Genomic DNA, 17,131 nt, shown 5'->3' with positions numbered 1-17,131 from the left:
TTTTTTTTTTTTGGTTTTTGTTGCTATCATTACTGCACCAATTTTATATTTGTCTTGGGCTTACAATATGAATCGTTAACTTAATCTAGTCCACTTAGTGTTTAGGTGTACCATTTCACATAAAATGTAGGAACCTTGTAGAATTCCATTTACCCCTTAGTTTTTATATTATTATTATATATACCACATCTACCTATGTTTTAAGTCCTGGAGTACATTGTTATGGTAATTTTTGCTTTACACAATCCTGTCTTTTAAAGACATTAAAAGGTGAAAAAAATACATACTTTTAACAATTACCCTTTTTTCTTGAGTAGGGGTCAAGTTTTCCTATTACTTCCCATATTTATTAATTTTTAGCTGTATATTAGACATAATGAAGGATACATAGCATAGTTTCTAGATTTTGTTATCTTCCTCTGGAGGTTATTGGCTTATTGTTTGTTTGTTTGTTTGTTTGTTTTAGCAGGCTATTAAATTTGATGAGTGCAGACTCCAAGCTCTGATTCCCTGTACTGAATAATAAATGTAAATCTCTTCAGGCCTTTCAGCTGTTGCTTTTATAGTAGGCCATTTTGAATCTCTTCCATGAATATACTGATCAAGGACTTTAGGCATTTTTTTGTGGTTCACACCTTCCTTGCTTGAATGTCTTGTAGATGTCTATTTTGCCAGTGATACTAAATTATTTTAAGGAATGAAAATTTTGAGTTATCATAATAACTATAATGATAGCAGTTAGTTTATAATAAAGTCTTTGCTAAAATCTTGTTAATATTTTTTCTCATTTTTTTCTGTTTCAGGAACTTAAGAGATTTAAGAACTTTGTAAACTACTGTCCTCCTTTTGATATTGTCATTGATGGGCTCAATGTTGCCAAAATGATTCCTAAAGTCCGTGAATCTCAAGTTGTAAGTATAAGTTTAATTTTGTTATTGTAAGTCTCCAGAGATATTTATTATACCCATTTGTGATCATCTGTGCATCTCTTCACTTCTCATTTTTCCTTTCTCCAAAAATAAGCTTCTACAGCTGCCACAGTGCTAACTACTCCAATTTCCATCTAGCAGTACAAAGTTTGAATTTCTCCACATATTCGCCAAGGCTTATTATTATCAGTCTTTTTTATTATAACCATCATAGTGTGCATGAAGTGGTATCTCATTGAGGTATTGACTAGCATTTCCTCATAATGCATGATACCGAACAGCTTTGCATGTGTTTATTAGACATTTGTGTATCTTCTTTGGAAAAATGTCTTTTTATATCGTTTGTCTGTTTTAGTAAGGTTGTCTTCTACTAAGCTATACTTTTTCATTTGTATTCTGAATATTAGACTTTTACCAGTTAGATGATTTGTGAATGTGTTCTCCCATTTGGATTCTTATTTCAGTTCCTTGGTGGTATCCTTTAAGATGCTAAAGTTTTGAATTTTGATGAAGCCCAATTTTAATTTTTTTGCTGTAATGTTGGTACCATATCTTTAAAAAATCATTGCATTTCCAAGGTCATAAAGATTTATGCCTGCTTTCTTTTGAAAATTGAAAAATTTTAGTTCTCATATTTATAGTGTCTGCATTTTTACAGAAACAGCCTGTGTACATGATAAGCAAACATATTTTGGAGCATATTGAAATTCAGAAAGGACTAGCCTGAGCCCTCTCTAATTCACTTGTTTAACCTTCTATAAATCTGGGCAAGATAAGACTTTCTATGTAGCTTGTAGATGTTTTTTCAGTATATGGTCTACCCTGCTTTAAAATATTTGATTTCAAATTTCCAAAAGAAAGAAGGTACTGGTTTGCATTATTTTAAAAGTGAAGGATTCAATTAAAAAACACCAAAAAACAAAACAACAATGAAGAGATAACAACAAATCAGACATTCTGCAGGGGAAGGGCAGGGAAAGAGACCAAAGGAAGGGCAGAAAGAATACAAGGGACTCTGATGATGGTGCATGGACGAATTGGTGGTGGAAATTCTGTGGGGGCAATACCTGAGAAAAGAAAGAAAACATTGTAAAAAAAAGGAACAGTGATATAAAAATACATACATACATGCAAACACACATACATACATATATATAAAGCTTGTATATACACACATAAAAAAGAATGAAGGGTTCTTCTGAGTGACTGAAGGATGATTTATATAGCTTGATTTTGAGAAGGACAGTTAGCATCTTAGCAGGAGATTATTTTGATTCAGTTACTGTTTATTGAGCACCTATTCCATGACCTACATGTTTTTTTAACTGGAGGTTTGTATCTTTTGACCCCTTTCACCCACCAAACACACCCCTACCATGGATTTCTTTTTACAAATGAACCATCTCTCACCCACATGTTACTTCGGTCCTTACAAAAGATTCTTTCTAGTTTCTCTCATGAGATGGAGTCTGGCTTTGCCTTATGACTTGTTTGACCAGTAGAGTGTGTTAGAAATAGGTCTGCAGGACTCAAAGACTCAAGAGATCATGAGAGAGAGAGAGAAGGGAGAGAAAGAGAAGTAGGAGAACTTGAGCAAGCAGCCATCTCAGTGAAGGCTCCAGACATAAGCAAAGTCGTCTCAGACCAGTCAGCCTCCAGGCACCCTGACAACTGATTGTGAACATATGAAAGAGCCTTCCAACTGACAGATCTATCTTACATTTTTTCAATTTGGGGTTCCAAATTGAACAAGCAATTTGACTTTTATAAGCAGCTCTGAAGTTTCACTTTTTTGCCCTGATGCTTAGAATCTGAACTTGAGTCTCTAAATAAATAGCTAACTTCTCTGTAGAGTAGCTAAATAAGAAATACATCAGCAGTGTAGGGAAAATTAAAAGACTTGTCAGGATAGACTAGGTCATGCTGCAGTAATAACCCCAAAATTTCTGTGGCATACACCACTGAATTATTATTGTCCTTGCTATTGTAGGTTATCTATGTCATCATCCTTCTCTTCCAGGTCCCAGAATAACTTTCTAAAAAATTGCCAGTCGCTATGACAGAGGGAAAAAGTGGTGAAGCACATACTGGCACATAAAACTTTTGCTTAGAAATGGTACCCATACCTTTTGTTCATATTTTATTAACAGCAAATTCAACAGCTGATACCTTACTGAGTTTAGGATAGGGAAAGCAGTCCTATGTAATGCTTTGAAGGAAAGACAATTTAGTATTTTTGAAAAGTTCTGGTGAGTACTATACTGAGGTTGTTACTGTTGGCTCGCTGTAGGGTAGTTAAAATCAGGCTTTTTTGCTGTCCCCTGCCATTAACATCTATGAGTAGCACCTGCGGTCTTGCAAGAGCACCTGTTATGGACACCTGGGTCCAGAGAGCATGGGGTATACATATATGTAAATAAGGACATGTATGGCAAAGGGGTATAAGTGTGGTGTCACTCTGAGGCTGGAGGTCAGATGAGAGGAGAGAGTCAGAAATGCTGAGCAAGATAGCTGGTCTGACCTCTGGTATAGTATTGAAAGCCTGTACAAATGTTCTGAAGACTCCAAATTTACCTTTTCATCTGCAAGAACTGACAATGAACCTACCAGCTGGGTTGGTGCAAAACACTAACCCAAGAGCTAGAGATGAATTTCAACATGACTCTTGCCTGGATTCTGTTTCTGTTTTTCCAATACCACACTCCTTCACTACAGTGTGGAAAGATCCTTTTTTTAACTGAAATGATTTGGTTGGAATCCTAAACTCTTTTTGACTCATACTTCATTAATACTTTCATTTTAAGATGGGCTTTTCTTTTGAGCCATCAAGTCATCATTAATAATCGCTAAAGTGAGATCACTTGGGCAAACAGAGACAACATATTAACCTTTTACCTAGAAGGAAAAAAATAGGACTGGAAAGCTTCTTATCCTGTATTTTCTCTCTTTTTATCCCCCCATAAGCACACAGATACCTACCCATGATTCAGTCCTGATGTTTTTGTTCCTTGCCCCTTTTGCAGCTTGCATTTTTTATTTGTTCATCAGCAACTTTAGTAGTGTGTTACAAAGGGTAAAAGAACAATTTTAGTTGACTTTGCTAGCTGTTAAGAACTCTGTTCCCTATTTTTGTAGATAATGGGGAATTAGTTAAAATGGCTTTAGCAGAATGAAAATTTATAATGTAATTTTTAAAATTATGGCTAGGTATTAACTTTGAATGCTTTCAGTCTTACAGCGTGCTTGGGGCATTGAATAGAAAGTACTTTTGTAAAAACACTGCAGAGTTGGTTTTGACTGCCATCTCTTAGTTGGTTTTACTACAATGAAAGAAAAATGGAGTCAAGGGTATTTGGCAGTGAGTTCTCTTTTTTTCCCCCTGCCACCCAAGTTATTTTCTTTCTTTCTTTCTTTCTGCTCATATACATAACTTCTTGTAAATATTTCAATACCATTAGAAACCTAAGATACAATAAGCTATGCTCAGTGTTTTTGTCTGTATGTAGTCCTAGGCTTACTTTCTTGTCCAAACTGTAGAAATGTTAGAGTTTGACAACTGTGCTTGAAATTATGTTTCAATAATGTTAAAGTAGCTAGGAAGCTACAGTCAAATATTAAATATTTAAGTGGAATTTTTATGATACCACTTTAACTTTAAATACACCTATTTGAAGACTAGACCTTATCGGTTGACTTTTGAGGTAGAAGGTCTTTGCCCTGTGAAGGAGAATAACAATGAAGGACACTGATTGTCATGTGGGTTAAAGAATTCACCAAAAGGGCCCTCCCTGGTGGCGCAGCGGGTTGAGGCACTACACTAAGAAGCTAAAGCCACTTCCGCATGAGTTCAATCCCCACCTGCCCTGGAGGTGATCCATATGGTGCGGCAGGCCTCTCCTGATCCGCCCGCTGCTCCCCTCAGCAGTGTACTTCATCCATCTACCTCTTCTGCTCCCCACTCTGTCTCTGGTGAAGCCTCTCATCATGCCTGTACCCCAGTACATCATGCCTGTATGAACAAATAAATAAATCTTTTTAAAAAAAAAAAAAAGAATTCACCAAAGACAGTATGGAAAGTAGAAAAGGAAGATTTATTGAATTACTGCAAAGGAGCAGAGGTGAGATAAGAAAGTATTCGCCTAGCCACTGAGAGGTGTTTTCAGCTCTTCTTGAACACTGGGTTTGTAGGATATCTGTAAGATTTAAGGCACAAGTCTGCACTAGCTGTTGTCCACTAGAATGTCAGCGCAGATTTGTTTGTGTGCTCTTTTAGAATTTATATCTGCCTTTAATTGCCACAGATGAGCTCTGTTTCAAAAATGATTAGGTCTGGGGCCATTTCCCATGGCAGCTTCTTCAGTTCCTCCCAACTGTTTAAAAATTCCCATCTAAGTTCATAAGAAGGGTAGGAACTACGTTTTTAAATCCCAACAGTCTTATCCTTTCCATCTCAAAACTTGCATATCTCGCTGCTATTATTTCATTTGAATAACATACTGCCCCCAACTGCTCTAGGTGTTGGAACAATTTTTTTCCCCTGCTACTTTAAGCCCTGGTGTTGAAAACTCAATTATGCCACTTTAAATTTTGTTGATTTCTAATGATTGGATATAATATGTGATTGAAGACTTAATTTTAAACAACAGGTTAACAATATTTTTTTTTTCAAAAGGACAGAAGTGATTCGGTGTTTTTTTGTTTTATTTAAATATTTATTTATTTATGTATACAGAACGGGGGTACAGGCCAGAGGTACAAGGGCAGTGAGAGAATTCACCAGAGACAGAGTGAGGAGCATATTAGCCAGATTGACAAAGTCCACTGCTAAGGGGAGCAGCAGGAAAGACAGAGGAGGTCTGCCACGCCATGTGGGTCACCTCCCCAATGGGTGGTTGAACTCATGCTGCAGTGGCTGCGATAACTTCATAATGCTGTGCTTTAACCCCTTGTGCCAGGGAGGCCCCAAAGTAAGTCGTTAGTATATTAAACTTAACCGTTAGTGTTTCTACTCTATTGTAGATTATTGATTCTTAAACAGTACATCAGAATCACCTGAAGGACTTGTTAAAACAGGATTAGTGACCCGCACCCAGTTTCTGATTCAGAACATCTGGGGTGGGGCTAAGTATTTACAGTCTAAAAAGTTCTTAGGTAATGCTGATACTGCTAGTTTGGAGACCACATTATGAGAAGCACTATTAAGTTAAAAACAGTTTCTCAAAAGTATACCATGCTGCTTTGCAAATACAAATCTTAGAAGAATCTTAGATTAGAAATCTATTTTAAATACATGAAACTCATTTTTAGGTACTGAAACTTGGTCCTAAGAATAATATACTTCTTCCATTTTCAAGTAGCAGTTTGCCATATTTCCATAACCCACAGTTATGTTATCAAGTAGTTATGTTAACATATTTTAAAATATGTTAAGCAGCCCAAGGAGAACATGCTAATTAGAAAACATTTGAGACTGAAAAGTAATTCTTTGGAATATCGAAACAATGGGATTTCCAGTTTCTCCCTTGCCCAGTTGAAGAAGTTGCCCAAATAAGTTAGTGTCAGTATGTATTCATATACTTAAGATTAAAAAACAAAAACAGTGGAAGCTACACTTAGCCTGTGAATCTTAAGATATACTGGAGCACTTAAGTTCCATTTCATTATAGTTTAGGAAGGACTAATAAGATTTCTCAAGCCTATAACTTTATTAAATGAGGGCTAGATGGAAAATAGATCTAGCCTTGGCTCCTCATTTTAAAAATAGTTACATTTGCTTGTAAAAGGGTGACCTAAGTGTTTTGGGGAAATGAATAGGCCTTATTAGATGCCTATCCAGTAATAATTTGTGTAATTCACTGAAGAACACAAAAATGCTTTTTTCTTTTCTTCTAACTTTTTATCTTTTATACCATGCATGATAACTCAAGGAAGTTGTATTGCCCAGGGCAAATAATTCCACACTCAGTTTACTTCCTTCCAAGTGCATTCTACTCAGTCCCACTTGACATGTGTAAGAGCCGTTTTGTCATGTGACTCCTGGATAGTCTATTCCACCTAGAATTGTTCTTTACATTTACTAACTGCTAGTAAAGTGATCATGGGAATAAGCAGAAATAGAAATGAAACCAGGCAAAGTTACTATAGTGACTTGGCCCTCATAACCCTTTCTTTTCTAAAATATCCCAAAAAGGTATACGATGCATAGTGTTTGAAACAAAATTTCCTCAATTGCTTTAGTCAAGTGATCAGCTGTCTTAGGTCAGCGTTGTTTGGAACACAGTGTTGCCAAGCACTCATATCTGTTTTTGCTCTGGCAAAATGTTAATGGCAAGTTCATTCTTCTATTGATGTGTCACTGATAATGTTTGTGTGATAGCTATTTTAGGGTGTGGTAAGACGCCTTTGTGAATCATCATTGTGTGTACCTTGCTTCTATAGCAGTATTTTAAAACACAATCTTCAGGAATGTGGTAGGTAGAGGCTACCTCTGAGAAATATGCTATAACCTCTTAACCAAACCTTATTTTAAATTTTTTTTAACTTTGTAAACAGCAATTCCAGAGTGAGTAGTAAATTTATTTAGTATGGTTTTGAAGCTATATAAATTATTCTACCAAATTATTTTTACATTGATAATACTTTGTTGACCTTTAATTTTATTAATATGTTTAACATTTCTCCCTTTTAAAATAGTTTCTGTTTCAGGTTTTTTACGATTGAAAGGTAATATACAATTAAGATCAGTTCAGATCTTTGGCATTTTTGCAGTGTTTCATTAGATTTTTTTTCTGGATAGTATTAGGAAGGTTATATACTTCCTTTGAGTATTTACCTTTGTCCAAAATGGATATTCTTTAATTATAAGTTATTTCTACCTTACTTTGCCCTATAAGAGATACGATGGTTGTAATAATGTATACAGTGCAAAAATAAAGTAAACTTAAGATAAAGTTAAAATAAGAGCAAAAAACTGTAAATTCTGTCATCAAAATTGAAGGTGAACATAATCACCAAAGAGAGAGAGGTTCATCCTTTTATCTGGCTGTACATCATTCATTAGCACCCCTTACTCCCATAATAAACATCTCTCAAAAGAGATGGGATGAGGGGGAGAGAGTGCTAAATATCACACAAAAAGTAACCTAAATCTGACATATCGTTCCACAAAAGTTATTTTCATTATACACACATTAATATGCAGGATTCACTTAATTCACAAACTTAATTTGGAAACAGTTTATTCAGGGTAAAGTACCCTTAATCCTAATATTTAAATCAAATAGATTTTTTCCTAGGAGCCTCATGGTATAGTGCCGTATGGGCACTCTGAGTGCTTTCACAACATTCTTGTTATGACCAGGTAAATGGATTGTGCAAGCATCAGCAATAAAGGAGTCAGAAGAACAGTATATGAGCTTGAGAAGGGCTCTCATGGTACTGAAGAGGACTCACTAACTTAGTATAGCTGTTGCTCTCTGGCTTGTGAGAAGGCCAGGTAACAAGTCTCATGCTTCTTGACCTCTTTAGGCAAGCTGATTTTCACTTTAGATGCACAGTAACCCACAACAGTGCTAGACCTTGTTTAAAATTTTTGTAATTGTAATTCATTACAGTTTTTAACAATCTGCTTAGAAAGCATTTATCCCTCAAATACCTCCTATGTAGTAAGCACTCTTAAGATCTGAAGAAATACTCAGGATAGTTTGGGCATCAAAATTGTTTTTCATGTTTGTAATATATTTGTATCAAATACTAAACTCAACATAGTATCATTTAATTTAGTCAATAGAGTATTTTTTACACTCAATATTGTTTAAGCTGTAAATGCCTAGAAATTGCTTATACAGAATTAAGCTAAATTGAAACTTCTCAACTGCAGTAGATCTCTCTCTCGAGAAAAAATATCTCCACTTATTATGATAAATAGTAAGAAAAATTCTTGAAAACTTTGTTTAGGAAAGAGAAAATAGATAACGATCTTATGAGTGTAACCTTGGAAGATAGACGGAAACAGTAGTTTCTTATATCATATGGTCCAAAATAACCTTGTAAAATGTACATAATAAAAGGTTTTGTGAGTAAGAGAGAGAGAGAGAGACGAGGAGACAAGAGACGAGAGCAAAAGTCAAGGAAGGAAATTTATTGTGCTCTTGGGTAATACCTACCCACGTGTGTGGCAGGTATTGCAGTGGTACTGGTGAGAAGCAGGCTTTTTATACACCTTAGTGGGACACTTTGGCCTATTTGGAGTTGTATTTCCTTGTTTTTGTGCTACTGACTTTTTCAGGCCCTTTCTCCTGCTCTGGTCAGGTGATGGTTAGTCACTAGGCAGGCTCCTGGTCTTTAAGTTTCTGCCCTGGTGTAGTCCTTAACTTCCCCCTGGGCTTCCCTGGACCTAACACATAAGATGTTTTATCAGTATCAATCTTTTACCAAAATAAGAACTTGAAAGTGAAAATTGCAAAGCCACATAGTTCCCATAGTTGTAAAAACATTTAAATATACCAAATCCTTAATTTGTAGTATTTTTGTCAGTTTAATTTTAATGTCCATTACCTGATTATCACTTTGATGTCAGAGAGAAAAATGTCGTATAGCAATCATAATATTTGGTTCCTTACTCTTTGATTTCTAACTAACAACTCAAGAGGGACACTTTGTGCAAAGATGCCAGACTGTGGGGATTAACCATTGTATAGGGTGGTTTTGCCCCATCCTGTACCCTCAATCACTCTCAGAGTATGGTGTCTTTAATCACAGGTGCTGTACATGGTTTTAATCTACTCATGGTTGTCATTGACCATGGAGATGAAAACCATGGTAGAACCTACTAACATAGTTAGTTAGTTTGAACTCTATGTAATAAGAATCATTGTTTCATGTAATCTACACAATTCCATGAGGGTGGGTACTATTATTTCCATTTTACAATGGGGAAACTACTAACTGGTAAGGTCAGTATTCAGTCTAGGTTGTCATTCCACAGTTTTCTACATCCTGACTTTGCTGTCCAAGGTCCCATCCAGTATACCTCATTACATTTAATTGGCATATCTCATTAGTCTCCTCTTGACTGCAGCAGTTCTCAGCTCTTATTTGAATTTGATAACCTGGACAGTTTCAGGACTATTTCTCAGGTATCATGTAAAATGTCACTCAGTTGAGATTTCTGTGATGTTTTTCTCATGATTACAGTGGGGTTATAGGTTTGAGGGAGGAAGATCACTCTCACATATTAAAAGACATCACTGTTAATGTTAACTTTTTAAAAAATATTTATTTATGCATGCAGAACTGGGGTACAGGTAAGAGGTATGGGGGATGGGAGGATTCACCAGAGACAGAGTAGGGAGCAAAACAGGCAGATCCACACTGCTGAGGGGAGCAGTGGGTGAGACAGGAGAGGTCTGCCACGCTATGTGAGTCACCTCCCTGGCCAGGGATTGAACTCATGCTGAAGTGGCTGAGATAGCTTCACAGTGCTGTGCTTTAACCTATTGTGCCACAACAGAGGACCCTGTTAATGTTAACTTTAACCACTTGACTGTGGAATTATTTGTCATCTTTCTTCATGTGAAGTTATTCTTTTTCTACCTTTTTGTATTATAATTTTTGGAAGGAAGTTGCTGTGTGCAGCCCATGCTTGAAGAGAGACCAGTTATGCTCCACCTCCTTGAGGGCATAGTATTTACATAAATCATTTGAAATTATTCTTCATGTCTCAGACTTCTCTTTAATAAGTTTATAAATATAGAGAGAAACCACTTTTATGTATTTCTCATAAAAAGACATATAGTTGTTTAGGTGTGTTGCTATAGAAGAAATAGATGGGAGTCTTTTTCTTTGTTTCTTTGTTCTGCTGCTTCTCCATGCTGTCCTAAGATTTGACTTCATTCTTCGTTCTTTATATCCACTAGGTTTTCTACTCTGTGCCCATTGAGCATTATACCCTGTATAAGTATACTGTTCTGTCCCCTCTCTCTCTTTTAACCTACCAACATGGAACTACTAAGTCTCTCTTTCTTTTTTTTTTTTTACCTTGGTGACATCCCTCACCCCAAATGTCCCCTAAAAGTTTAAGCTGTCAATCTTGCTGTCTCATTTCAAAATTAGGATATTTTGAGATTTATAGAATAACTATAAAACACAAATAGAACTTTATTTACATTGTTTTGGGCCACTTTAGAAATGATTGTCTTATTGTTCTTTCCATGTATTTTTATTTTAATATGACACAAAACAACCCAATGTTTGTTTTATATAACTCAGAACCAAAAAGGTTTTGTTTCACTATAACATTTTATTTGATGGGATTTAAGTATATAACATAATCACTTTCTAAGATAATTGGTATCTTATACAAATCAACAAGAATCTGCTGAATTTGAAGTTAGGGCTTACAGTTAACTAGCTGCAAGCCCTAGGAATGAAGACATAAAAAAGAGCCTAACAACCTGTCAGTAACTAGATCTCTGATATTTCCAATCTCTACATGGGATTTAGGAACTATGGAAGCAAGTAATCCCAAAATTTCTGGGCATAGATAAAGTTAAGAAGAGAGAGAACATGAAAGAGAGAACCAACAGAATCTTCAACTTGAAATGAAAATAAGTCTATAAACCAAAATTTTCCAAAATGTGGAAGAACTCAATTCTAAAGAGGCAACCAACAGAATCAATAATTAAGTGTAATTTCAGATGAAATTAATTCTATGAAAGTTTTAAATATTTTAAAATATGGGGATCCTCCAGTGGCACAAGGGGTTAAAATATAAAATACTTTAATATTTTATATATATGTGTGTGTATATATATATATTAAAGTATGTTTTAGTGAGCTTAGATCCAAATGATGAATATATGCTGTTTTAGATGCACAAGAAAATATGAAACAAAAACAGGCAGAAATGAAACAGGAATCAGTGGGTATTAAAGGAATCAGTTATGGAGTCGTGTATGAAAAGCAAACATCAAAATGGACATGACTATTCCCTGAAATGATAGAGAGAACTTGATGAATTGAAAGTACTGAGAATGAAGCATAGAAAGACAGATTTAAAGAGGGAGAGACTGGTTAAATAGCAAGTAGCTGAATCTTCAAATATTTAAGAAATAAAGCAGAGACTTTGGTAATAAACTAGATGGTGGTGGGGTGAGATGGGAGTGTGAATGAGCAAAAGTCACTGAGGAGGAAGGTATGGGTTTGTTTACCTGCATAAATAGTAAAGCCATTTTTTTTTTAAAGATTTATTTATTTGTGCATACAGAACTGAGGTACACGTCAGAGGCACAGGGGCGGTGAGAGGCTTCACCAGAGACAGAGTGGGGAGCGGAACAGGCAGATCACTGAAATACACTGCTGAGGGGATCAGCGGGCGGGCCAGGAGAGGTGTGCTGTGCCATGTGGATCACCTTGGGGGCCAGGGATCGAACCCGCACTGAAGCAGCTGCAGCTAGCTTGCAGTGCTGCTTCCTAACCCATTGTGCCACCAGGGATGGCCCAGTAATGCCATTTTACTGCAAAAATTTGGCAGAGATTTGGAGGGGAAATCATGAATCTGGCTTTAGATACGTTGAATTGATCCTTTGGAGTGTCCAAAGAAAAACACCTAATAGGTAGTTGGGTGTATAGTCCTGGAGTGCAGAATGGGGATTGTGAAGACAATAGAAATTTTTCTCTTAAACCATTTCTCTTATAGCCATTGAAGATGTATGGAATAGAATGGAGAAGTTCTGGGATGGAACTTAAGGAAGTTCTGATATAGAAGAGGATAAGCTTTCAATAGAGATGGTGTGGCTGCAGAGGTCTGAAGTAAACTAGAAGAGTATGCTACTATGGCAGCCAGGGAGAAAGTGTTTCAAGAGTGAGGCAGGGGTTAACATTGTCAGATACTGAAGAGCCATCACAGGGCATGAGTATCAGGAGCTGTGTTTGGCTATTTGATCATTAATGACCATAGAATAAAATATGGAGATGGAGGGAAGGACCAGCAGCCAGATTGGAGTGGGTTGAGGGGTTTATAACGAATACACACTCCTGTGCTTCTCTACTAATCACACAGAACACTCAACACCTAATTTCTGTCTCCATATGTGTAGGTTTTCCAGACTTCAGGCAATTCTCTGCAATACTAGTTGGGTATCCAACAGATGAATTCAAATTCTGACACTAACTGGAATTAATGCAGACTCCATTGGTTAAGAGCTTAGTCCCACAAGTCTTCTCATGTCCCTCAGCTGAAGTTGCAAGTCCCAGGTTTTCACCTGTACTTCTGACTGAATAGCTATAAATCAGAGGTTTCCATAACTCTTCCTCAGGTTTAATTATTTGCTGAAGGGCTTACAGAACTCAGGGAACACTTTCAATTAATAGCTTATTATGTAATAATGGTTATAACAAGGGATACAAGTGAGCAGACAAATGAAGAAATACATAGGGCAAAGTCCAGAGGATCCTGAGTGCAGGAGCTTCCATCTCTGTAAAGTTGGGCTGCTCTACCCTCCCAAGATAAAGATGTGTTCACCAACCAGCAGTTCACTGAATCCCAACTTTTATTTTTATAGAGACTTCATTTCATAGGTATGATCAATCATTAGCTCATTTTCCAGCCCTTTTCTCCTTCCTCAAGGATGGGGAGGACTGGAAAGTACCAAACTTATAATCCTTGCTTGGTCTTTGTGGTGACTAGCCCCCATTCTGAAGTTACTCAGGAACCCATTAACAATCACTTCATTAGAACAAAAGACACTCCTGTCACCCAGGAAATTAAAAGGGATTTAGGAGCTCTGTGCTAGGGACCAGGAGCAGAAGTATTACACACATACATACACACAGCCATTAATTATTACAGGAGTAAATGAGATGGAGACAGTGAAGTGGGAAGGACAGAACTAGGGCAGTATCTGGAAGGGAGTTAGGAGGGTAGTCAAGTGAAAGAGGATCCAGGTGAGGGGTTGGAGCTAAATATGTAAGCGATAGTGTAAAGTATCTGAGAAGGTGAAGAGTCATAGCACCTAAAGCCTCAAATAGGCAATGAAGAAGGGAGGAGAACACAATATATGCTGGTATTTTCCAAGAGAGGATATATTATTTGACTGTGGAACTTTTTTACAGGCTCTTTTAAAGGACATACTAGTTCTTCAGAATATAATTGGAAAAATACTGCCTTAAAAGCATAACTTTCTGGTATTTTTGAGTCATCAATTCATTTGTTCCAAGAGAGCCATAATGGGTATACAAAATTAATTGTTGTGGTTTTTTTAGTGTTTTTCATTTAAAAAAAAAAAAAGATTTATTTATTTATATATACAGAACTGGGGTATGGACCAGAGATGTGGGGGTGAGAGGATTCACCAAAGACAGAGTGGGGGAGCAGAACAGGCAGATTGAACTGAAATACACTGCTAAGGGAAGCAGTAGGCGGGTCAGAACAGTTCTGCCACGCCTTGTGGGTCACCTCCCCCCCCCCCCGGGTCGGGGTTCAAACTCGTGCTACAGTGTCTACGATAGCTTCATAGTGCTATACTTTAACCTGATGCACCACCAGATAGGGCCCCTTTAGTGTTTTGTACAGTAAATTAACTTTAGATAGTAAAATACTTTGTATTTTGTTAAGCTTGATCTACAAAAGCAAACATTTTGTACAGTTACCTTGAGCTTGTGTCTCACAAATGGTGTCTATTATCTCCTTTAATCTGACAACCACAAAGGACTTCCTATGAAAAACAGTTGATATTTTTAGGTAATATGTTGTTCTACTTACTATTCTTCTTTTCAGCTTTTTTAGTTCTTTAAATCTTTGTTGTAGGTGATAATGTCACATGGTCTTATTACTGGAAAGTAATGGGAAAAGATTTGTAAAAGAGAAAAAAAAAATTTCCTCTGAACAAGAAATGGGTCAATGAGATCACAAGATCTCATGTTTAATGCTGGGTCCTCAATAAGGCATATGGTGAGACTTCTGTGCTCTTATTCACTGAATTACCTCTTAAGAATAGTATTCAATTTATTAATAAGTCACATTCTGACTACATGATAATTTTAATACATTTTTGAGAGATATCGCTGTGGTACAAAGAGACCACATTCTTTAGTCTCTTCCCTGACTCTAGCTACATTGATCAGAATCTTCTAATCATTTTAGTCATCAACTATTTTTTGAGGACCTCCTTGTTTTAAGGCTGTGTGCTGGGTATATCAAAAGTACAAAGGTAGAAGTGGAGTGTCTATCCTCAAGGATTTTACTGTCTTTTAGGGAAAGTAAGAGACTGTAATAAAAAAAAAAAAAAAAAGACTATGGCCAACATGTTCATTGTACTGGTTACTCTGTATTCAGAAATTACAAGTATTATTGCTTACATTTTTAGTTCAATTGATTTCTATCCACTTGTTCAGAAATATTAAGCGTTTGTGGTATTTCCAGTTAACTTATCCACAGTGACCCAGCATATTTTTTCTTAGTTTTTGCTAACATTTACTATGAATTTCACATATTCCAGGAACTGTTTCGAGTTCCTTTCTTTACTGTCTCATTTACTCCTCATAATAGTCTTCTGAGGTATTATTTACATTTTACTTTGTTATATTGTTTGAACAACACTTTATTATATTCTCTTTCTATAGACTGCCAATTTTTTTTTAAGATTTATTTATTTATTCATACAGAACTGGGGTACAGGCCAGAGATGCGGAGGGTGAGAGGATTCACCAGGGACAGAGTGGGAAGCAGAACAGGCAGATTGACGAAGTACACTACTAAGGGGAGCAGCGGGCGGGTCAGGAGAGGTCTGCCACGCCACGTGGATCTCCTTCAGGGCAGGCAGGGATCGAACTCATGTGGAAGTGGCCTAAGTTTCTCAGTGCTGTGCTTTAACCCGCTGCGCCACCAGGGAGGGCCCCAGACTGCCAATTTTTTACACAACTTTTGTTTTAACAGAGAAAAACAGCTTTAGAAGTACAAGGAAAGCCACTGGTGGTTGTTTGATTTGTATAGATACTGACATGGCCTTAAAATAGAAACTTGTCTACCAAACAGTTCACCCTGTTTTTCACCATAGTTTTGTGCCCCTGTATACAAAGTTTCTTTAGTATGACTAATTTCTGTCTACTTCTCAGAAAGTCTTCGCATCCCCATACTGGCCCCCTACAATCATCATATTTAGGGTCCTCTTCCATCTAGGAAGTTGGCCTGCTGTGTGCTCGCCCAGCAGCTTCTCTCATCTCTGTCATAACACTGGTCATACACAGTTGCACTTAGAGAAATTGTGATGGCTGGCACCATTTTCCTGTTTTAGGACTCTGAATATGCAACCCAATATCTGATATGTGGTAGGTATGGAAAAAAATTGTTAAATGAGTATTTGATTCAAAGTGTATTTTCAGACTTATGGAAAGTTTAATTTGTGTTTTCGCTCCATAAGCTTCCACATAGTTGCAATAGAATAGTTGCATTACAATGCTTGCAATGTACAGGGTAATTTTGGTTCTTCAGTCTCTTTGGTGAATGGTGTTATTATATCCCTGAAGCCTTGAGGTCATTAGATGGGACAAGAGTGAGGAGATGCTGTTAGTTAATTGAATTGGTAGAGGACACTGTTGTTAGTTTTTTTCCCTCTCCAGTTTGAAGAGGGAAAGCTTTAAAGAAGCGGGAAGATAATCATACTCACAAAAAGACTTCAGTCTATAAGAACTGCACACGATCAGTTTATTTGACTGGATGATCTTACTTAAGACTTGAATTTTCCTGGGCCTCAATTCTGGGCCTTCTTTCTTAAGTAGAAATCTTAAGGGTTTGTTGTTGTTGTTGTTGCTGTTCTTGAGATCATAAACTATATTGTTTCCCAAGATCTATTCCATTTCCATTTTAAGATGTAAAAATTATGTTAATTATTTCTTAATGGTCAAATGCTCCCTTAGAAAGTTTTCTGCTCTGTAGAGATTATACATTTATTATTTGTCAGTGTTGATATTCTGATGCATGAACTCATTGTAATCAGTGTGCTGATTTTAACCTCTATAATTTCCTATTACTAGGATTATTAATAGCACATGGAAACCTGTCTTTGAAATTTCTTCAGGAACTATGTTTCCTTTTTTTTTTTTTTTTAACTTTAGGGGTAGCAGCCTAATATACCAAACAAATGTTTACATTCAGACCATTTATTTAAGAATGCAGGAAACTGGGCCCTCCCTGGTGGTGCAGT

The 17,131-nt window shown here is 36.6% G+C and overlaps 1 protein-coding gene across 2 annotated transcripts in view; it reads left to right on the top strand.

Moving 5' to 3' along the window:
- The window catches only part of KIAA0391 (KIAA0391 ortholog), a 97,793-nt gene that overhangs the window by 35,164 nt on the left and 45,498 nt on the right, over positions 1-17,131 (top strand). For both annotated transcript variants that reach the window (XM_012724650.1, XM_004681938.2), the window contains exon 5: positions 804-911. In XM_012724650.1, the coding sequence (XP_012580104.1) occupies positions 804-911 (108 nt within the window). The remainder of the gene's footprint in view (positions 1-803; positions 912-17,131) is intronic.

Source organism: Condylura cristata, unplaced genomic scaffold (genome assembly GCF_000260355.1).
Source record: "Condylura cristata isolate star-nosed mole 26May11 unplaced genomic scaffold, ConCri1.0 scaffold00013, whole genome shotgun sequence".
Taxonomy (NCBI): Eukaryota; Metazoa; Chordata; class Mammalia; order Eulipotyphla; family Talpidae; genus Condylura; species Condylura cristata.
The sequence above is the reverse complement of the archived record's forward strand: the minus strand, read 5'-3'. Positions and strand labels throughout refer to the sequence as shown.